General features: G+C 37.2%; 1 protein-coding gene across 1 annotated transcript in view; it reads right to left on the reverse strand.

The window, feature by feature from the left end:
- Patj (PATJ crumbs cell polarity complex component) overlaps window positions 1-23,528 on the reverse strand; it is a 357,561-nt gene that overhangs the window by 148,318 nt on the left and 185,715 nt on the right. Inside the window, 1 exon segment of the mRNA XM_047564312.1 lies at window positions 8,342-8,538. Within this exon segment, the coding sequence (XP_047420268.1) occupies window positions 8,342-8,538 (197 nt within the window).

Raw genomic sequence — 23,528 nt, forward strand, 5'->3', positions numbered from 1 at the left:
TGTCCACACAGTGCCTGCTATATGGTAGGTTCCCAATGAGATACCAGCTGAACAAATTTGAAAAGCAGACAGCTGTGTGTTAAAGTCACCCAGAATTATTGTGTTGTGGTCTATTTGATTCCTGAAATTGAGAAGGATTTGTTTGATGTACAGGGATGCACCATTGCTTGGGGCATAAATATTTACTATCGTTATGTCTTCCTGATTTATGGTTCCCATAAGCAGTATGAAATGTCCTTCTTTATACCTTCTGACTAACTTTGGCTTGAAGTCCACTTTATCTGATATAAGGATGGAAACCCCCGCTTTTTTACTGAGTCCATGTGTGTGGTAGGTTTTTTCCCATCCTTTCACCTTTAGTTTGTGGATGTCTTTTTCTATGAGATGAATCTCTTGCAGGCAGCATATTGTTGGGTCTTTCTTTTTAATTCATTATGCCAGCCTATGTCTTTTGATTGATGAGTTAAGGCCATTAACTTTCAGGGTTATTATTGAGATATAATTTGTATTCCCAGTCATTTGGGCTTATTTTTGGTTTTTAACTTGACTTGGTTTCTCTTTTGAGTGGTTTTTCTCTAAGGTAGTTCCTCCCTTTGCTGACCTACATTGTTGTTTTTCATTTCCTCCTCATGGAATATTTTGTTGAGAACATTCTGTAGTGCAGGCTTTCTATTTGTAAATTCTTTTAACTTTTGTTTATCATGGAAGGATTTTATTTCATTTTCAAATCTGAAGGTTAGTTTTGCTGGGTATAGGTATCTAGTGGTGACACCACTGTCATCACTAGATAAATCTTCCAAACAAAAACCAACCAAAGAAACCATAGATCTCAATAACACAATCAATAACCTAGACTTAATAGACATATATAGACTATTCCATCCATCAACGAGCGGATTCACTTTCTTCTCAGTAGCACATGGAACCTTCTCGAAAATAGACAATATGTTATGCCACAAAGCAGCCCTTAGGAAATGCAAAAAAATGGAGATACTGCCTTGTGTTCTATCAGATCATAATGGACTGAGAGTAGAAATCAATGACAAAAAACAGAAATCACTCCAATACCTGGAGACTAAATAATATGCTATTGAATGGAACATGGATAACAGAAAACATCAGGGAGGAGATTATAAAAAAAAAAAAATCTTAGAGGTCAATAAGAACGATGAGGGGCTGGGGAGATAGTTCAGTTGGTAGAGTGCTTACCTTATAAGCACAAGGCCCTGGGTTTGATCCCCAGCACCAAAAAAAAAAAAAAAAAAAAAAAAAAAAAAAAAAAGAACGATGATATAACATATCAAAATCTCTGGGACACTATGAAAGTGGTACAAGAAAAAAATTCATTGCATGGAGTGCATTCCAGAAAAGAATGAAAAGTCAACAACTAAATGACCTAACATTACAGCTCAAAGCCCTAGAAAAAGAAGAACAGAATAACAGCAAAAGTAGTAGAAGACTGGAAATAATTAAAATCAGAGCTGAAATCAATGAAATTGAAATAAAAGAAACAATTCAAAAAATTGACAAAACAAAAAGTTGGAAAAAGTAAACAATATAGACAAACCTTTAGCCACACTAAGAAAGGAGAGAGAAAACTCAAATTATTAAAATTCGTGATGAAAAAGGAAATATCATGACAGATACCACTGAGATACATAACATAATGAGAAGCTACTTCAAAACTCTGTATTCCAACAAAATAGAAACAACCGAAGACATTGACAAATTTCTAGAGACATATGCTCCTCCCAAACTGAACCAGGAGGACATACACAATTTAAACAGATCAATATCAAACAATGAAATAGAAGAAGTCATTAAAAAGCTACCATCCAAGAAAAGCCCAGGACCAGACGGATTCTCAGCCAAAGTTCTACAAGACCTTCAAAGAAGAATTCATTCCAATACTTCTCAAAGTATTCCAGGAAATAGAAAAGGGAGGGTACCCTACCAAACTCATTCTATGAAGCTAATATCACCCTTATAACCAAACCAGGAAAAGACACATCAAGGAAAGAAAATTTTAGACCAATATCCTTGATGAATATAGATGCAAAGATCCTTAACAAAATATTGGCAAACAGTATTCAAAAACATATTAAGAAAATCGTGCACCACAATCAAGTGGGGTTCATCCCTGGAATGCAAGGATGGCTAAACATCAGTAAATCAATAAACATAATCCATTGTGTCAATAGACTTAAGGATAAGAATCCTATGGTTATTTCAATTGACACAGAAAAAGCGTTCAACAAAATACAACACCCCTTCATGCTCAAAACACTAGAAAAAATAGGGATAGTAGGAACATACCTGAACATTGTAAAGGCTATTTATGCTAAGCCCATGGCCAATATCATTCTTAATGGAGAAAAACTGAAACCATTCCCTTTAAAAATGGGAACAAGACAGGGATGTCCTCTTTCACCACTTCTATTCAACATTGTCCTCGAAACTCTAGCCAGAGCAATTAGACAGACTAAAGGGATGCGAATAGGAAAAGAGGAACTTAAGCTGTCACTATTTGCTGATGACATGTTTTTATATTTAGAGGATCCATAAAACTCCTCCAGAAAACTTCTAGACCTCATCAATGAATTCAGCAAAATAGCAGGCTATAAAATCAACACGCATAAATCTAAAGCATTTTTATATACAAGCGATGAAACATCTGAAAGGGAAATGAGGAAAACAACTCCATTTGCAATAGCCTCAAAAATAAAATACTTGGGAAACAATCTAACCAAAGAGGTAAAAGATCTCCACAATGAAAACTACAGAACACTAAAGAAAGAAATTGAGGAAGATCTTAGAAGATGGAAAGATATCCCATGTTCTTGGATAGGCAGAATTAATATTGTCAAAATGGCCATACTACCAAAAGTGCTATACAGATTCAATGCAATTCCAATTAAAATCCCAATGATGTACCTTACAGAAATAGAGCAAGCAATCATGAAGTTCATCTGGAAGAATAAGAAACCCAGAATAGCTAAAGCAATCCTTAGCAGGAAGAATGAAACAGGGGGTATCGTAATATCAGAACTTCAACTATACTACAAAGCAATAGTAACAAAAATGGCATGGTATTGGTACCAAAATAGACAGGTAGATCAATGGTATAGAATAGAGGACATGGACACAAACCCAAACAAATACAATTTTCTCATACTAGACAAAGGTTCCAAAAATATGCAATGGAGAAAAGATAGCCTCTTCAACAAATGGTGCTGGGAAAACTGGAAATCCATATGCACCAGAATGAAACTAAACCCCTATCTCTCACCCTGCACAAAACTCAACAAAATGGACCATGGACCTCGGAATCCGACCAGAGACCCTGCATCTTATAGAAGAAAAAGTAGGTCCAAATCTTCAACATGTTGGCTTAGGATCAGACTTCCTTAACAGGACTCCCATATAGCACAAGAAATAAAAGCAAGAATCAATAACTGGGATAGATTCAAACTAAAAAGCTTTCTCTCAGCAAAGGAAACTATCAGCAGTGTGAAGAGAGAGCCTACAGAGTGGGAGAAAATCGTTGCCACTCATACTACAGATAGAGCACCAATTTCCAGAATATATAAAGAACTCTAAAAACTCTACACCAAAATACAAATAACCCAATCAACAAATGGGTTAAGGAAATGACAGACACTACACAGAAGAAGATATACAAGCAATCAACAGATATATGGAAAAATGTTCAACATCTCTAGTAATAAGAGAAATACAAATCAAAACTGCCCTAAGATTCCATTTTACCCCAATTAGAATGGCGATTATCAAGAATACAAGCAACAATAGGTGTTGGAGAGGATGTGGGGAAAAAGGTACACTCATACATTGCTGGTGGGGTTGCAAATTAGTGCAGCCACTCTGGAAAGCAGTGTGGAGATTCCTTAGAAAACTTGGAATGGACCCACCATTTGACCCAGCTATCCCACTCCTTGGCCTATACCCAAAGGACTTAAAATCAGCATACTACAGAGATACAGCCACATCAATGTTCATAGCTGCTCAATTCACAATAGCCAGATTGTGGAACCAACGTAGATGTCCTTCAATTGATGAATGGATAAAGAAACTGTGGGGTGTGTGTGTGTGTGTGTGTGTGTGTGTGTGTGTGTATATGAGAAAGAGAGAGAATGGAATATTATTCAGCTATAAAGAATAATAAAATTATGGCATTTGCAGGCAAATGGATGAAATTGGAGAATATCATGCTAAGCGAGATAAGCCAATCTCAAAAAACCAAAGGACGAATGATCTTGCTGATAAGCGGATGATGACAAAAAAAAAAAAAAAAAAAAAAGCAGACAGCTGAGGCTTAGGGAAGATGTGTTCCAACATATTTTTACTTGTTGTCACCTTTTAGAAACTACAGAATCCTAGGGTTGGGTTGAAGGGGAATTAACTTAATTGCCATGTTTCTTGAACTTTCAGTCTCTAAATGAAGATGAAATTGCTGAGTTGCAATGGAAGAAAAAAATTCAGAGTATCAAAGGAAGGGATAGGAGGGGTCCAATAAGCAGGCTAATATTCCTTTTTTAATTTATTTTTTTATTTAGGAGAGCTCTTCCAGCCCCTAACCTAGCAAAAAGGTACCTGAAGTTTTTGTCCATGGGAGGAAATGTGACTTAATTAATGGTTAACTATTTGCCATGCTGCATTATTGTGACATAATTAAAAACAAAAATTTGTTCTCTATCCTCAATTCCTGGAACATAGCTTGATAACATCCTTGCAATTTCCTAAGCAATAAGGGTACTAGGTTCAACTATTATTCTAATGTTTAGTCTCTGACCCTGTTTCTGACACTGAGCATCTAATTCCTTGGGATTTCCTGGGTGAGAGGAATATTTTTTGTTCTAATGAGGCAACTTTTTCTTGGTTTTGTGGTTTAAGGGATTGAACACAGGGTCTTGAGTTCTAGGCAAGTATTCTACACCCCCAGTCCTAGGAAATGATGGTGGGTTCCTAGAAGGAGGGAGGCTGGTCACCAGAAAGACCAAGTCCTGATTAAAAGCTTTAAACTTGCAGCCCCTATTCTGGATGGGTAGAAAACTAGAGATGGAGTTAATGATGAGTCATGCCTACGTGACAAGAATACCTCAAACATTCCTGAACTAAGACAGACCTGGTGGTGTTTGCCTACAGTCCCTGTACCTGGATGGCTGAAGAGGGAAAATCACTTGAGCCCAAGAGTTTGAGACCAGCCTGGACAACATAGTGAGATGCTTTCTCAAAAACAGAAACAGAAACAGAATCCCTGAACTGCAGGGTTTGGAGAGCTTTGGGCTGTTGAACACAGGGAGGTACCTGGAGGATGCTATGCCCTGAAGGGCATGGAAGCTCTGCTCCACTTGCCACATCCTACCCTATGCATCTTTTCCATGGCACTATTCATTCATGTCCTTTGTAATATCATTTATAACAAATGGGTAAGTATTAAGTAAAGTGTCTCCCTGATTGCTGTAAGATGCTCTGGCAAATTAATCAAACCAAACGAAGGTAGGCATGGGAACCCCTAATTTATGGCTGGTGAGTGAGAAGTACAGGGCATAACCTGGAACTTGTGAGTAACATCTGCAGTGGCAGGACCCAGTCCTGTGGGGGTGTGACCTGTGGAATTTACTCTGTCTCCAGGTAGATAGTGTCAGCACTGAAATTAACTCTAGGATGTGCAGTTGGTGTCCATTGGGGAAACTGCTTGTGTTTTTCCTTCTCTTACACTGTCAACACAATGCCAGCATCTGGTGGTGTCTGTTGGTGCTGTGTTGACAGTGTAAGAGAAGAAAAACCTTACCTCTGACACATGCACTATGCTAAATCTCTTCTAAAACACAATTACCACATGAAGAACCAGGTTCTTCTAGGTCCAGTGCTCATGTCCTTGTATCGTGTTGGACTTTACGCTTGGCCTGTAAGACACTCATTACTCTGCAGTTATGGTTTATTTGTTATCATCTAATCAAATGCCAGATGGAAAAATAAAATATCACTGCTCCTGTTAGTCTACATCCCATAGGAAATTCCATCTTGAGTCTTAAGAAGGTAGAAAGAATAGAACTAGAACCTTTATGTTCCAAATGATCACCCTTGGAGTATTTTCCACGTACCATGCCGGGAAGTCTCTGACTAGATGTGAATAACACATAGAATAGCTTAATGGACATGATTCCCTAAAGGCTAGAACATCATGCATGGGGAATTTCATGGATCTAAACAAATGGAGCACAATGGTTTGTCTTGACCCAAACTCATTGCCAACACTTAATCTCAAATAGGAGATATTAGGAGACAGGACTAGATAAGACCTTTAAGAGGTTATTAGGACTCTGCCCTCATGCATGAGTTAATCCATTTGTGCTACTGGTAGATGAATAGGTTATCTCAAGAGTGAGTCTGCTATGAAAGCCAGCTTGGCTATGTCTCTAGGATGCTCCCTATTTCTTACCATGCAGTACCTTGTGCCACCTCAGGACACTGTCAGCAAGGCCATCACTAGATGTGGCCCTCTGACCTTGGCCTAGAACCATGGGTCCAAATAAACTTTACTTCTTTATAACTCAGTCTGTGGTATTGTGTTATTTGCAACAGATAACAGACTAAAATATGAAGTTTGTTAACAGAATACCATAAAGAACATGGTATGTCAGTGGCTATAATATGGGTCTTGGGGTCTGTCAATTCGGGTTATTATTCAAACTCAGACACTTGGTTCTGTAATATTAGGATGTTACTTACCACAAAATGGGACTAGTAATAGTACTGACCACATAGGGCTCTACAGAACATTCAACACTAATGTGTGGGTTGTATAGGATAGGTACAGTGTTAGCAATAGCTCAGTACACTAGCTCTCACTTTTATCATTATCATCACCACCATCAGTTTAGCCTCATCTCTAAGAAATTCTCTAAAAAACAGAGGATAAACTTGAAGCAATAAATTATATTAACTATAATGATACTAATTATACTAATGAATAAGTCACCTTTGACTTTTTTTTATTAAATGATGCTGCTAATTAGTGCATCTATCAGTGTGGGCCCCCTTTATGATGCTGTATTACAAAAGAACAGGAACAGCAAAGCAACCCCACAAGTGACGTCTTGGTAGAACTGGGTTTTAGTGGGGAGAAGTCGCTGACAGTTAAGAGGTGATGTGATGGTCTCATGGTTGCATCTGATTAGCTTTCCCTGCAGATATGATTAGGCAAGTCAAATATAGATAACTACAAATTTTATTCTGAGTCAGAATCTGAGGAGGAAATTCTTCATTTTGAGTAAGTAGTCTGAAACTCTGTGTCCCTGTGACTGGCCTCTCCTAAATGTTGAAAATACAGGGGCATTTTTTCCAAGAGACTTTAAAGTAGAGTGGTTAAAAAAGAGCTTAAAGTCAAACCACCAGATATTGAATCCCAGCACCATTATTTAATACTTTTGACTTCAGTGGTGAAAGAGACTCCTGTGTCTGGTAATGAGTATATATTAGGTGTTACTTTTATTATTATTATTATACTTAAGATTCTGTGCTGCAAAGACTTCTCTAACTATTTGAAGAAACTAGATGTATTCATCTTTTTTTCTTTGCAGTGCTGGGGATTGAACTGAGGACCTCACCCATAATAGGCAAGGGCTCTACTGCTGAGTTACATCTCCGGCCCTATTTTCGTTGTTATGTCTGGTCCTAACAAACAATCAAAAACTCATGTCTGAAAGAATGAGTGACACAACAAGCAACTGAATATCAAATTAAAAGAAACTCAGAAGACCTGACTTTAAATTTCGGAAAATAAGAATAATCTTTTCAGATTATTGATGAAATCATCTAAAGAGTAATTATCAGAAGACCAGTCTTCTCCTTAGTTTCTTTGACTTCTGTTCTATTCCTACATAAAGAACCTTCATGGTCTTAACCCATATCACCAACCTGACAGACATTAACTACTCCTGACAAGTTCATAGGCTTCTGTTGGCTCTAAAAACTTTCCTCCAAATAACAAACAGTTATACTTATGGCTAATTCCAACCCCAAAGAGAAACAGGCCTTGCACATACTAAGCAAGTCTTTACCCTTGAGCTTATTCTCCCAGCCCTAGCCCTGTGCTTTTAATGTTTCCATGAAATTTTTACTGAAGTGCTTAAAATAGTTTGTGAGATTAGTCTCTACTCAAGCAGCAAATAGCATTTCAACCAGTGTTTTCTGCTCTTGCTTTGGAAAATTGTTTCAAATACTTGAAGAAAATATGATTTGTCAACATTCTTCCCCTTCACTTCATTTTCTGAGCTTCTCCACTTTACCAAAAGAGGATGAGACACGTGCCTCTCACCTCTAACAGTTCATCTCCAATTCGCATTCGTCCGTCTGTTGCAGCGGGTCCTTCTGGGTTAATTCCCACCACGAATATGCTCATCCGTGACCTGTCTTTATTGCCAGCAAGGCTGAGTCCCAGCCCGTTCTTATCCTTTTCAAGTTCAATAATGTGCAGTTCTCCAGGTAGGTCTGCATACCTTTGACTGATTTTTTCTGTGAGGAAAAAAAAAAAAAAAGTCAAAAAATTAAATAGAGCAGTTGAACCTGTATTATGGAGACACCAGCATTTCCCCGCATGCACTCTTCTCCAGTGGTTGCTCTTTTAGAATGAAGTACTTAAGGGTGGTGCTTAATATGAATCTGAAATAACCACCAGAGGTCTGTATGTTAAAGGCTTGGTTCCCAACTAGTAGCACTACCTGAAGGTGGTGTAATCTGTAAGAGGTGGGGCCTTGTTTGAGGAAGTTAGGTCATTGGGGGCAGTCCCTTGAAGGGAATTTTGGGACCCCCCCCCCACTGTCTGTCTCTCTTATTTCATGGTCAACATTAGGTAAGCAAATCACCCACTATGTGTTCCCACCATGACATACAGTGCTGCCATAGGCCCTGAGGCAAGGGGCCAAGTGACCACGGGCTGAAACCTCTGAAGCTGTGAGTCAAAATAAGATTTTCTCCTTTTAAGTTGATTATCTCACATAAAAACCTCCTATTGTTCTGGTTCACACTGACCTAGACTTTCCATGGATGGATTTCTTACTTAAGATAGTCAACACAATGTGAATGCTAGCCTCCTCACTCCCTATAAAAAAGGGGAAAACAAAGGACATTTCCTGAGCAAGCAAGTAAAATGTTTGGTCTTGAAGATACTATGCTTACTCAGTCATGGTTTCTACTCTCATGGATTTATGGATGAGCAGGAAAGAAAGTCAACAATTTATTCTGAAATATACTAAAAGTATATTTACTCTAAAATATATTTAGTACATATATTTACTCTTGGCATAATGAATTCCACTATTATGGCATAATGAATTCCACTATCATGTATAATTATAATATACCAATAAAAATAAAAAAGATACATGCATTCTTTATACTACACAAAGGGTACAAAATAACACTGCATTACGTGAACAAAAGCAAGAGAATTAGAGATGTTGGTTTTGCTGTCATAGCTAAACTCAATCCACAAATCTAACCTTCAGTATCCACAAATCTATACGATGTTTTATGTTTACTTCTCTGTCTCTAAAAAGGGCATGATAATACTCATTTCCTGGATGTTGGGGAAAATTAAATAAAGTACATACTGAAGGACTTAACTGTCCACAGTTTGACAAGTGTTTGTTTTTCTCATCTCTTGTCTCACTCTGCTACCTCTCCTTTATGGTCTTTATCACATTTTAGGATTTGACCGGCTACATCTCACTTGTGCTGGTTCATTACAAAGAGGCCACATCAAGGGATCAGTATGGGGGCAATACTGCTTAAGGCGGGTCTTGAGATCCATGCTGCCCCAGTTCAGGCTGTATGTGTCCCTGGGCCAGGCGGCTACAGGAACACGACTGAGGTTGGCAGCCATGGTGTCGTCAGCTACATAGCAAATTGGTAGATTCTGACCTTCCTGGGATGTTCAATGCTCAGTCTAATGCTTCACTTATATTATGGTGACTCTCCTTAGGAGGGGACCTTGCTAATTAAAAGCTTAAATAATGAGTCTTAAGGTTGAGGTCAAAGAAAGACAACCTTGTCTATTGTATCACTTTATCAGCCTTAAGAAACACTTTTTATAAGCAAGTAGATAAATTTAAATCTGTAAAAACAAGTCTGTATGTAGATTTACATTATAAGAACTGACGTAAGAGGCTGCTTATTTAAGATAGAGATTATATTTGTCCGCTTTATAAGGATTTTGAGAGAATCTTCGAGAACTTGCAAGGACAACTTGTTAATAAGAAACATGTAGTATAATACAGTAAAACAAAGGACCTGCATTGTCATAAAACTGACCTCTATATAGGAAGAATATTAAGTTGTATTCACAGCGAGATAAATTACCCCGACACATTTTTGCTGGTCAGCCACCAAGAACAAGATGCTGCACGGGAACTTGAGCAGACAAAGACCTACGTTATCCTCAAGATGTTTGTGCAGCACCATTAACACAACCGATATTAAACAACCTCAATGACTCAAATGAAAGGTCTGAAAACCACAATTCCTGGGCACTGAGAAGAACTAATTTATTAGTGAATTAGGTTGGCGAATAAATGTCACATTAATTATGTTAGTGATAATTACTTTTAGAATTCAAAGATTAATATGGCTTAAAAAGATTTCTTGGAAGAGGCAGCATTTGAGCAGGGTGGGAATTTGATCATGAGAAGATTCCTAGTGGGACAGAGGGCAAGAGAAAAGTCCACCAGCAGGGAGAGGAGGGAAGGAGGCAGCCCAGGTGGCTGCAAATTGGAAATTCTTTGGGTTAGTGGGTGGGTGATAAGAAATAAGACTGAAAGGTAAAAAAGGTTAATTGATAGATTATTTCCAGAAAAAATACTCCAGTTTTGGGATTCTGCAGAAGGGTTTCGGGGTCCCTCAGAGATGGGACCTTGAGAAAAGCTTTGATTTAAGACCATTTTCCCACAGCACTTACACTTTGGTCTGCTTTGTTTATTGGACTTAAAAAAAAATTTGGTTGGGGCTGGGGTTGTAGCTCAGTTGGTAGAGTGCTTGACTCTCAAGCACAAGGCCCTGGGTTCAATCCCCAGCACTACCAAAAAAAAAAAAAAAAAAAGGTTAAGAAATTACATCAAAGCTAAGAAAAGAAAATGAGACAAGCATTTTTAACACACCCCATCTTGAAAACAATAAGGCAGGAAAAGATTTACTGAAGGCTTTAATGAGATAAAAAGTTCAAGATAATAGATAAAAAGGAACTCTACAATTTCCACACAGAAAATGCATTTGGGGAAGTCACACACAGAAAAATTATCAAAACAGACTGTGTATTTGACCATAAAAGAAATTTCAATAACTCTCAAAGAATCAATGTCAGACAGGTTTCTGTTCTCAGAATATGGGACAATAAAATCCAAACACTACAAATTAATAAGGAAAAGATATCTTTAGAAATAAATTAGTAAAAAATTCAAAATATAAAAAGGAAATTGAGAAATATAGTATTCACAATTGAATAAAAATTTTAATTCTAGATATCAAACATTTGAGAGAGAAAACACACAACTTAGAAGGCTTTTCAAAATTTTTAATAATTCATCACAAAACAAGAAAAATATTAGAAATGATAAGTTCAGCATTATGACCAAGAAATTGGAAAAGAACAAAAGAGGAATTACAAAGAAACAAGAAGAGAAAATAGCAAAGATAAGATTAATTAATGACAATAGAAATATCACCACCAAGAAATGAAATATACACAAAACTCCAAAAATATTGCATAAAGATGGATGAAATGAAAAACTAGTTCTTTAACATTATGTAATGTATCCATGTATTGAAACATCACATATTGCCCCATTAATATATACAATTTTTACATTTTCATGTGCTAGTTTAAAAATAAATTTAATTTAAAAAATAAGATAGTTCTTAGAAAACATTCATAAGATAATCTGCAAAACAGAACAAGGAAAACAATACCTGATACAAATAAATTTCAAAAGGGAAATAAATGTAGGTGGTTTTTCGTAAGATAAAAATTATTATGGATGGCATACCAGTGTGAACTATATAAATGTTGGCACATTTTAAAATCTATATGATATACACACATTTTTCAAAAAATTTAAAATGCCTGCTGGGTACAGTGGCATGCACTTTTACACTCAGCCACTTGGGAAGCTGAAGCAGCCTCAGCAACTAAGTGAGACCCTGTTACAAAATCAAAAACGAAAAAAGCCAGGGAAGTAGTTAAGTGGCAAAGTGCCCCTGAGTTCATTCCCCAGTACTGAAAAATAAATTTGAAATGCCATATTTAGTACAAGAATAAAAGTAAACTTGCAATAGACTAGTAATTATTACAGACATTGAAAGAATAGTCAAGAATACCTATTTTATAAAAAAAAATTCAGTGCTAGATCATTTCATTTGAATTCCATAAGATTTCAAGTAATAAATTTTTATCCTATTTTAAGTTTATCCAGAACAAAAAATGTCTACACACACACACACACACACACACACACACACAGCTATCCACCTCAATTTTGGTGGCTGGTATAATATCCAAAACTCATAAAGACAAATAATGGAAAAGAGATTATATCTTACTGAATTTATGATCACAAGTGTAAAAAGACTTTTTTTAAAGAGGAAAAAAAGCTAATTAAACCTAAAAGTGTATCAAAAATATTTAATCTGATCTCTATGTGACTGAAAATATTTGATACTTTATTGATCCCCCCCCAAAAAAAGCAATTTCATATGATCTGACTTTGGAATATAACATGAAGAATGATATCCTAGGAATGCAAACAGTTAATTTTTCAAGAAAAATTACAGTAATATACTAAAGGAGAAAGCTCAAAGATTATGCTAATATATGCAGAAAACCATTTGATTAGTTACTCCTATTTAAGATTAAAAATGAAACATTTCACAAAACAGAATAGAAAGGTACTTTCTGAATTTAAATTTACCAGATAGGAAATAAAACACAGGAAGATATTTTCAGTAATTTAAACCAACAAAATTAATATGTAGGGAAGTTCTACAGATTAAGCATAAAAAATGCAATATCAATAGAAATCTGGCATCCATACTCAAAAGATTCATAGATAGGTGAAGAAATGCTCAGATTCATTAGTAAGTTCATAAATGCAGATTAAAATGAGATATTAAAATATTAAGTGAGACATTAAGTAAATGAGATATCAAAATGAGATGTGACAGACTGGCAAACATGAAAGCTGGATTATTAGGACTTAGAGGAGGCAGTAGTACATGCACAGCAGGAGTGTGGACAGGGCAGTTTTTCTGCACAGTGGTCTGCTACTACTTACTCAGATGAAGCACGAACATGCTCTGCAAACCAGCAAGCCCACCTCTATCTATCTATCTACCTATCTATCTATCTATCTATCTATCTATTTATTTATTTTGCAGGTATTGGGAATTGAACCCAGGGCCTCACACAGGCAAGGCAAGCACTCTACTACTGGGCTACAACCCTAGCCCGCCCACTCTTGGAGAGATTCTAACAATTTTACACAGGTGTCAAGGGGATAAGGGAGGATGTTGACTACAGAGTATCTGAGATAGCAGGGAGTTGGAGCTAACGGAGGTGTCTGTCACTGGGAAAGAGAATAAACGAAATGTAGTAAAGGGAAATGGCAATGGATTATCAGTTGTTAGAGGCAACTAATCAGAGGCAGCAACATAAAGAAGAGATTGTCAAACAGTGCCGAATGGGAAAAGAAATGCATCCTGGGAGCCACACCATTTACATAATATCATTAAATGAACTTAAGATGATGTCACATAAAACCCCAAATCCATATGGAAGCACATGCACAAATACCCAAATATTCAACACATTAGAACGATTACTTACAGAGGGTCAAAAGGAACAGGAGTGAGCACAGAAAGAGACACCAAGCAGACCAACCAAGGTAACAAGCTACGTAACTTTCTGCCCAAAGATTAAAAAAGGAATGATGTTGAAAAGGCTTTCATGTTGGACTGATATAAAAAGACTTCCAGGGTCAAAACTCAATCTGACTTATTCAACCTTCAGAGAGGAAAAAAAAGAAAAAACCTCCACAGCCATCAACTACAGACCCTGTCTTTGATCAAATATGCCTCCATCACAATGGAAAGAAAACCAAATTAATGGTTAGAAACAGTGAATCTATCCACACATTCCTGGGGCAGAGTGGAAAGAGTGAAGGCTAAAGGGTCAGAACCATGTTGAAATCCTAGCAGAGGCAATTAACACCTGATTCTTGAACCTTGACGCACCACAGATCTTATTTATAGAATGAGGTTGTAGCCTCAAAAGCAGATATTAGCTAAAATAACCTGGGATATAGGGATCCAAATAACATTAAGGGAAATGATGATTTAGTCATGTCAAGGTGTTAAATTTATCTTAAGTTGATGACAAAGCCCCCTTTTCTTCTTAAACTTGTCTATCTTGTGGAAAATTGAGACTTATGAAAGTGAGCGAAGCTTCCCCTATGTGGACATGAAAAAGGCCACAAAGTCCCTTGGGAACTGGGAGGACGGGGCGAGTTCCATTCTCCCATAGGATCTCTTCTCTGAGTCTTGCATGCTGAGGAGTCCCCCACACATCTGCAAGAAGTGCAAAGAAGTAACACCACTGGATCAAGTGCCATTACATGGGAAGGAAGCCACAGAGGCAGCTTTAAAACTGTGGTAGTTAAGTGTGGAATCCAAACCCCTTCAGTAGCTCATTTTGGGAAGATGAGAAGTTCTGGGGTTGGATGGTGGGGCTGGCTGCGCCCTGTGAATGAAGTCGGCAACGCTGACGGATATGGTTAAAATGGCATTTTTTTTTAATGTATATTTTACCACAATCAGGAAAAAACACTATCATTAGTACCCTCAAAAACTTGGTACCTTTATTTATATCTCACTGAGGGATGAAGTTAGAGATTTATCCTTACTTTCGTGCAACCAACAGCTTTATTTTTCTGGTCAATGGCACTATTATAATCCCATTTATTTAATGAACTATTGTTTACTGAATTCAAATTCATGTTAGGCTTGTGACTAAATTTGTTTTCTAGGACCTCAAAATCTATCAGCAGAGACAAGCATACATATGACTGGCTCTAATTCTGAGAGATGAGAGCAATGAGAAAAATGCCAGCAGTCGGAGACACCCATCTATTTTAGTGAATCATCAGGAAGACCAACTAATGTCTGCAAACTGCACTGGATGTTCGACACTGTAGCCAAATCGCGATCTGCTGGTCAGCTACATCTTGTGCTGCACAATGCCAAAGCCTCATTAACTTTTTCAACAATTCTGCTTCTGGCTTGTTCGGTGCTGTTTTCCTAAACGCTAACAAATGAGTTATTCGGTTTTCCTTAACTTCATTTTATTGTTTTCTTCGTCTTCTGTAGAATTGGGTAAGCTAAATGAATAAAAACTCATCAAAAAAAGCAAACCTTGGTACATTAAAGATTCAGCATATTTGCATAGTTATGAAATTTTACTAACAATATTTTGGGGACTTGCTGAATTGCAGAAATTATGCCAAAATCTTTCAATCAATTTTCTTTCCTGTTAAAAACCATCTTATTAGGTAAAATCAATCCAATCTGCATTCCAGATGTGGCAAGTAAGGCTAATGTTAAACTACTTGCCAAAAGTCCTTAGGTAGTCACTGACACAATAAGGATGCAAATCCAGTTCTTTGCATCTGTTTTCACAGCACTATCTGCAAATATCTTTCTAGATTTTTTACTTCCTTCAACTTTTCTCTCCCAGAATATAAACTCCATTAGGGTTCTTGTACAAGTCCAGCTCACAGCTGTCTTCTGCACCTACAACAGCGCCTGGCACATGTCAAGTTCAGTCTAAAACTGTTGAAAGCATAAATAAGTGATGTCTTAGGTTCATTCATTGCTACATCATGCTGTTCCAACTGCCTGCAGTGATACATAAAACCCATTTGAGACCTAGAATCACAAAAATACATACTTTTTTCAAAGGCAATGTACTCCTTCAGTTAAAAGTAGAATAATTTCTTCTCTAGATTTGTATTCACATTTAATAAAGCCCATTAGTGCTACTAGGAAAACAAATTCTTATGTGTATATTTTCTCTGAAAATACCCTCAGTGGTAAAATGCATGCTTAGCATGTGCAAGGCCCTGGGTGCAATCTCCCACAACCTCTGAAAATAAACAAATAAATTCAATAAAATTGACTCTTGAACTGAAGAGACTCAAAACACAAAACAAAACTTATAATTTCTCATTTTTCAGTGTTACATAAAACAGGAAGAACAATAAGACAGTACAAATACCACATGCTCTGTAACACATGGTTCAGTTCAATTTTTATTATTAATGTTTTCAGGTCTCCAAATTTGGGATATCCTATAATTTTATTTAGGCTCATAGCTGGAAGAGGTTTAAAATAAATCCCACTCCTCGGATAAAGTGATTGCCATGTTTTCCTGATCTCATGAAATCAGACTTTTAATTTCTTAAATGAAATAAGACATCACATAAAGTTACAATTTCTTACAGCCCCACACCTACTCTTGAACTCTATAAATAAATGACTGAAGAAGAAAGATCTCCTATAAGGTTATACAGGCAATTTATAGTCAGAAATCCAAATCTCCTAGTATGTAGCTCAATTCATTTTCCATTAAATCATGTCACATTTCTCCAATATCATTGTGTGTGTGTGTGTGTGTGTGTGTGTGTGTGATGCTGGGGATGGATCCTAGAAGCCTCACACATACTGGGCTAGTGTACCATCTCTGAGCCACACCCCCAACCCCTCCAATAACATTTTTTGGGGGATACCAGGGATTGAACCCAGAGGGGCTTAACCACTGAGCTATATCCTCAGTCCTTTTTATTTTTTATTTTGATATAGAGTCTCACTAAGTTGTTTAGGGCCTTGCTAAATTGCTGAGACTGGCTTTGAACTTGTAATTCTCCTGACTCAGCCTCCTGAGCTGCTGGGATCACAGGCATGCACCACCATGCCTAGCCCCTCTGATAACATTTTTTTTTTAAGGATTTTAAAAATTTGTTCTAATTAGTTATACATGATACAACATACACAATCCAATTACATTTTAAAGAAAAAAGAAGACTTCAAATTTCTCCTTCAGTTTAAGAAACTATGTTTAGGCTTCTTATAGTACCATAATACCTTCTTACACAAGCAAGATAGTCACAGCTCGCTATGTTGTTAAATCTTCTTGCACCTCTTCAAATGCCACCACCTTGTAGATGAGATGTCTGATGCTCAGGAAGTTGAGGTGATCTAGCCAAGGTCAAGTGAAGTGTGCTGAATTTGAGGGCTGTGACCTGTTCAGCACACCACAGCTTTCTCTTAGACCAGTAAATCTCGAATGGCAAGAGGTTCTCTTAAGGGAGCTAAAACCGTGGTTCCCGGGTCTAATTCCTTTAGGTTATTTGTCAGGCCTAGATTTATTGCAAGAATGGTTACTCTCAGGGCTCAGAAGACTCCAAATATGTGCCCTCCACGAGACTACTCTCATCTGGAGGTTCTCTTGGTCTCCACAATCATGCCTTGGGATGAACAAGTGGTTTGTTTGGCCTGTACAGGAGAGTATTTTAGAACCTGTTTTAGAGTATTTTAGAACCTTTCTCCTCCTTCCCAGCTTCCAAGGATGCTTCCCTCCCTCCCAAATCTAAAGGGTTTCCTATTATTTTCATTATAGTTGCTTCTATTCAGTAAGTATAACAAAAAGGTTAACTAGAATTTCAAAGGGGGAAAGAAAAATAAAGTTTGTGTGTGTGAAAAAGACTCCAATCCTCATCTTTGAAAAATTAAGACAACACCTGTCAGTTTACTTTTCAATTCAAAATTTAAGGTAGGTCGCGCTCCTCCTGCGCACTGCTGAGTCAGCATAGACTGCTCTGCAGTATCAGACTGAGGAAACCCCACACTGCAGGGCCTTTGCTCTAGAGGACTGCTGGGCGTCATTTCCTTGGGAGGGAAGAAAATGTAGAAAGAATAGTTTTCTTTAAATTATTTTAAAGAGGTGGAGTGTTCTGATTTGCATGAGGTACCCCCCCCCCAACTCATGTGTGAAACAATGCAGGAATATTCAGAGGTGAAATGATTTGATTATGAGAGTTGTAACCTAATCAGTGGATTAATATATTTGATGTACTAATCTGAAAGGACTACCATACTGGGTAGTAACTGTAGGCAGGTAGGGCCTGGTTGGAGGAAGTAGGCCCCTGGTGGCATGCCGTTGGGAATTACATATCTTCTCCCTGGCTCCTTGCGCAGCTATGAACTGAGCCTCTTTCTTCTGTATGCTCTTCCAACAACAATTTCACTCAATTCAGACTCGGAGCAATGGAATCGGCCCACTATGGAAAACAACTCTGAAACCCATGAGCCCCAAACTAAACTTTTCCTCTTTTTTTAAATGGTTCTTGTTGGGTATTTTGATCACATGACAAAAGTTGACTAACACATGGGGTGAAGAATATTTTTTACTTAAAACCAATAAAATTTTCCCCTAGAATTAAGAAACAAACAAAAAAATCCAAAGGGCCCATATTGTTTCCCATACACAAAAACACACGCAAACACCACACACATCCACCTATAAATATGTAAGTACTAGCCTTTAGCAATGAAATATTGAAAGTGTTATATGATTCGGAGTTTTACCATAGCTGATTCTTGATTTCTAATAGACATTAGAACATTTCTAATAGACAGCCAATCTTTACACTGACTTCCACTGATTTTTAATGGGCTTCAGAACACTCTATGCCCAAAGATGGCACCTTGGCAACTGAGAAACAGCAGAAGTATAAGATCATTCTCACCCCCTTCTCTTCTCCCCAAAAACCTAAAAAAGATTTTTCTGATCTTCTCCTATAGCACGTTATGACTCTCACTGGACAGGTAGTGATAGCTGGAGGAGGCACATCTTGATCTCCAGGGACACAGAAAAGATCTGAACAAACAGGCCTGCCAAACTACCCCTAGGTTACTATCATTAATTAGATCATGACCCCTCTGTCCATCACACTTGGGCATTTCTACATCTAACCTACCACAAACAATACACAAGTTTACTCCTTCCTTTGGGACTCCCATGTCACATTAAACATATATTAAATTAATTTATGTGTCTTTCTCTTGTTAATCTGTCTGTTGTTATAGGGTCTCAGTCATGAACATAAGACGGAAAGGAAAGACATTTATTTTCCCTTACACTTCTATAATGTATAAGTGGCAGTAATTACTATTTCTAATAACCCCAATTGCCTCCATTTCCAAAAAAAAAAAAAAAAAAATCTGAGAGAAGGAGATAAGCAACCTACTTTTTTCTGCACCAGGCTTTCCTCAAGTACCCCTGAATGAACAGTGGACTAGAATAAATGGACAGAAAAGAGATTTTAGACCGTTCTCCTCTTTTGAATCCTTTAAAGATATGCTTGTTTTAAACATGGATTTTCTAGTCACATGACAATGTTATCTGAAGAAAAGAATCCCAAGTTGCTCATAATTCTGTATCAAAGCATCAGTGCCTTTCCCTTGTTGGAGAAAGCCAATAAGATTTTTCCAGTAGGTCTCAGAGTGTTTCCTATCATCATAGGATATTATGTGTTGCTAAGTAACAGAGCACTTCTCCCAAGAAAGAAGCTTAATTCAAGTTACTGCCCAGTATTTTAATAGCAATGCTCAACACATTGGAATAATGACTCAGTACAATTTCAGAAGCACTTAGTTACTTGGTCTATTTCCAAATAACAAGAAAAATATGGTGCAGAGAAAATATTTTGAACCATTTTTCCTATACATCAGGTATAATAATGCCACATAAAATATCACGTGTGACAAACATCTCAAACTAATTTTTCTTATGCACTAACATTTTTTTAATTCTCTGACAGTTAGTACATGCAAATTTGAGAAGTAAAAATATGTGAAGCAAAACCATAGCAAATCAGGAAAAACAAGGAATAAATCTTAAGTGAATATTCAGATCAAATAGAAAAAAAAATGAAGCTACATTTAATATTATAATACAGCAAACTTTTTTCTCTAGTAGATATTTTTGTCAGTATACAAACTTGATAATGTTATAGGAACCTATACAGAGAGAGATTAACAATTAAAACAAAATCATGGAACTAAAATAAAGTATAATAATGTCTAACATTTATATAGTTCTTATATGCTAGACATTGTTCTAAATTCTTTGATAGCTTAACTCATTTAATCTTCATGAAAACTCTAACAGGTAATATTATTATTCCCAATTTTATAGATGAGGAAACCAAAGTAGAGGGAGTCAGGTATGCTGCACAGTAACGTGAGCAGTGCAGGGGTCAGTGTGAGTGGTGAAGCTGGGCTTGCCCCACAGAGTTTGGTTCTGGAGCCCACTATCCTGCATGAGAATCAGGGTTAGAATTAAACAAAAATTATCTTAGGTGAATCTCAGACAACCACGAAGATGTTAAATCATTTTCTTCCTTTCTCTCTCATAAAAATTCAATCCATATTAGATACAAAAATGGAAAAGAAAATCAAAAATGAATTTAAACTTTTCTCATTAAATGAATCAACATTCAAACCAATGAGCAATCTTTAACACAAGGCACTATTGATAATAAAGTGAACTTTCTCTGTTAGATGCTATTTTGACTTCTTAGCATAATCTGAATTATAAAAATAAAATCTCCAAGATGTCCATTTACAGTAGAAAGGAGAAACAAACTATTGCATATTCATACAATGGACATATAACAATGAAAACAAACTACTTCTACAGTTAATGACATGGATGAATGTTAGAAATACACTACTGAGCTAAAGAAAACAAGACGAAACATCATGTGATTTTTGTCAAGCTCAAAAGTCAGTCAAAACTAAACTATGGTTTTAGAAGTCCAGATAGTGATGACCTTTAGGACAGAGAGAAGAAATAATTAATCAGATGAGACACAAAGTGACTTTTAGTTGCTAATAATGTTCCATTTAATGACCTGGGTGGTGGCTAAATGGAAATGACTTTATTTTTAAAAAAGAGGCATAAAGTAATGTAATATAAGAAAATTGCTTGAATTCTGATTTGAACATATGAACTGTTAAAATATTTTGAGATGATGAAGAAATTTTATTATGGATTATATATTAGGAAAAAAGAATTATTGTGTCAATTATATTAGTGGTATTATAGTTATATTTTTAAGTGATGCATATATGTGGATGGGAAGACAAAATGTCTGGGAATAGAATAATAAGAAAAATAAGATGTAGATGAAACATAGTAAAATCTTGGCAATTATTTAACCTGAAGGAGTAATAATAAAATTCACTGACTTTTCATGTTTGCAAATGTTTGAAAATTTTCCTAACTAAAGATAACAAAACAAAAATCCTCTTGACAATCCTATAAGGCACAACCATCCTTTCTTACAGTGACAAAACAGGCCAGGGAAGGTGAGTCCCAACTTTAAGTTCATAATTGGGGTTCAGATCTACATGCTATCCTCCACAGCAAAAGAAAGATAAAGATGCGTGTGGTCTTCTCACCTGCCAGGATAACAAAAGGAAGTCTGAACTTCATTGCCTCATTCATTTTGAAATTTCCAACTTGGGGGAGATAGAAAACACATGTGAGCAACCTCCACAACCCAGACTTATGCAGTTTAATTTGTCAGTGGTACACAGTGACATGAAGAGGGGAGGAAGACATGACGATGACTACATAAGTGGACACATGGAGAAAAATCAGAGGCAAAATAGGCATAGGTGGTAGAAAATAATTTGAGAGACAAAACCAATAAGGCTGTGAGCTGTTTGATGTCTGAGGTAACGGAAGGGGAAGGGTCACAAGGAAATTGATGTGGGACCCTTACAGGCAGGAGTGAGGCACCAGAGAGGGATAGTGTAGTTTGAATGGGCAGACAGTTGCTGCAGGATGTAGCCTGGAGCTTGGGAATAAAGGAGAAGATAAGCCTGAAACCATGATTAGGGCCGAGTGGCAGAGAGGTCCATAACATCTGGGTAAGGTAGAGGTGGCTGAAATGCCCTGAACAGGGTTTAAGGATGAACTGCCATGCAACAGTGGGAAAGATGACTCAGAGAGGAAGAAGAGGGAACATGACAGTTTAGGGGACATTACTATGTGCCTAAGAGTGACAGGAAATCGAGGTAAATTGGTTAAAGGTATCACCTAGAACAGATTCAAAAGAATCCAAGGAGTCAGATAAATGAGGAACAGTTAACTTTAATCCATTTACTCATTAAAACTTCTGAATGCCAGTTGTGGACCAGGCATGCTAAGATGGCAGAGTGACTCAGAAGAGAAAGGAATGAAGGTTAAGTTAGGTACTATCAAAAGCATTAAAAGTTCCAAATATGATTGGGATCTTTCTTTCAGTCACATGAGAGCAGACAAAGATTTAACCTCTGCAATCAGTACCCTAAACTTTTAATAATATATTTAGCTTGGAGAGGGAAAGAAACCAGTCCGGAAGTCACATTAAAGGACACCAAAGATCACAGAGCTTCACCATAAATGAATGGCATATCCACAACAGAATCCTTCTGAGCAGACCAGTTTCACTATTGTAAACCTCAATATTGGGGCAACCGGGTCAGGTTGGGACCGGAGTGACAGGTGAGCTATCCTCGTCTCTCACTTCCATGGGTCTCATCCCAGTTCCTTCCTTCCTTATTTCATGCTGCGAGAAAAGTGACCACTCGGCAAAAATTCCTCTGGTAAGGAGAGATGTGGAGAAGCTTTGAGGCAATCGTGCCCTAGGGGAGATACAGTTGGCAAATGATCAATCTACAAAGTTCAAATTCATTGGCCACCGTTGTGGTTATAACAGAAAACAAAATCAGGTTAGTGTGCAGGAAACTTTATCCACCTAATCAGGAAAGAAAGTCACATACGTACCTTCCTTCAAACACACAGGCTTATACTTCAGTCTGGGCAAATATGTCCTTGAGGCTTTTCTCTAAGAGCACCAATATACTCAAACCCATGTTCCCCAAGTGTGGTCCCTGAATCCAGAGGCAATTCTATATAAACTGCTGTTGTCTGGCCTTGGTGTCATATCTACCAAATCTAAATCTCAGTCTTTGGGCTGGGGTCAAAGAGTAACATCTCCTCCCACCCACACTATCTTTTTTTCCCTTTCCTAAAACAGATCTCTATGTACTTCATAAGCACACTAAAGAATACTGTCGGGATACAGGTAGAAATTCTCCCCTAGCATACATGAAGCTCTGGGTTCTGTCCCCAGTACCACAAACAAACAAATCAAAACCAAAAGAAGAACAAGACTGTTGTCAAAACACTGAAGGCAAGTTCCCATGGCAGCTCGGATGCATTCCCGACCCTGAGAGATGCCTGAAAACAAGGAGTGAAAGAGGTTCCATTATTAGATCAAGCTTTTTAATGTCTTGAGAGACATCAGTAAAAATGTTTTAATTTTGCAATCAGCATTCAGAAAAGTCAA

Source organism: Sciurus carolinensis, chromosome 1 (genome assembly GCF_902686445.1).
Source record: "Sciurus carolinensis chromosome 1, mSciCar1.2, whole genome shotgun sequence".
NCBI classification, from domain to species: Eukaryota; Metazoa; Chordata; class Mammalia; order Rodentia; family Sciuridae; genus Sciurus; species Sciurus carolinensis.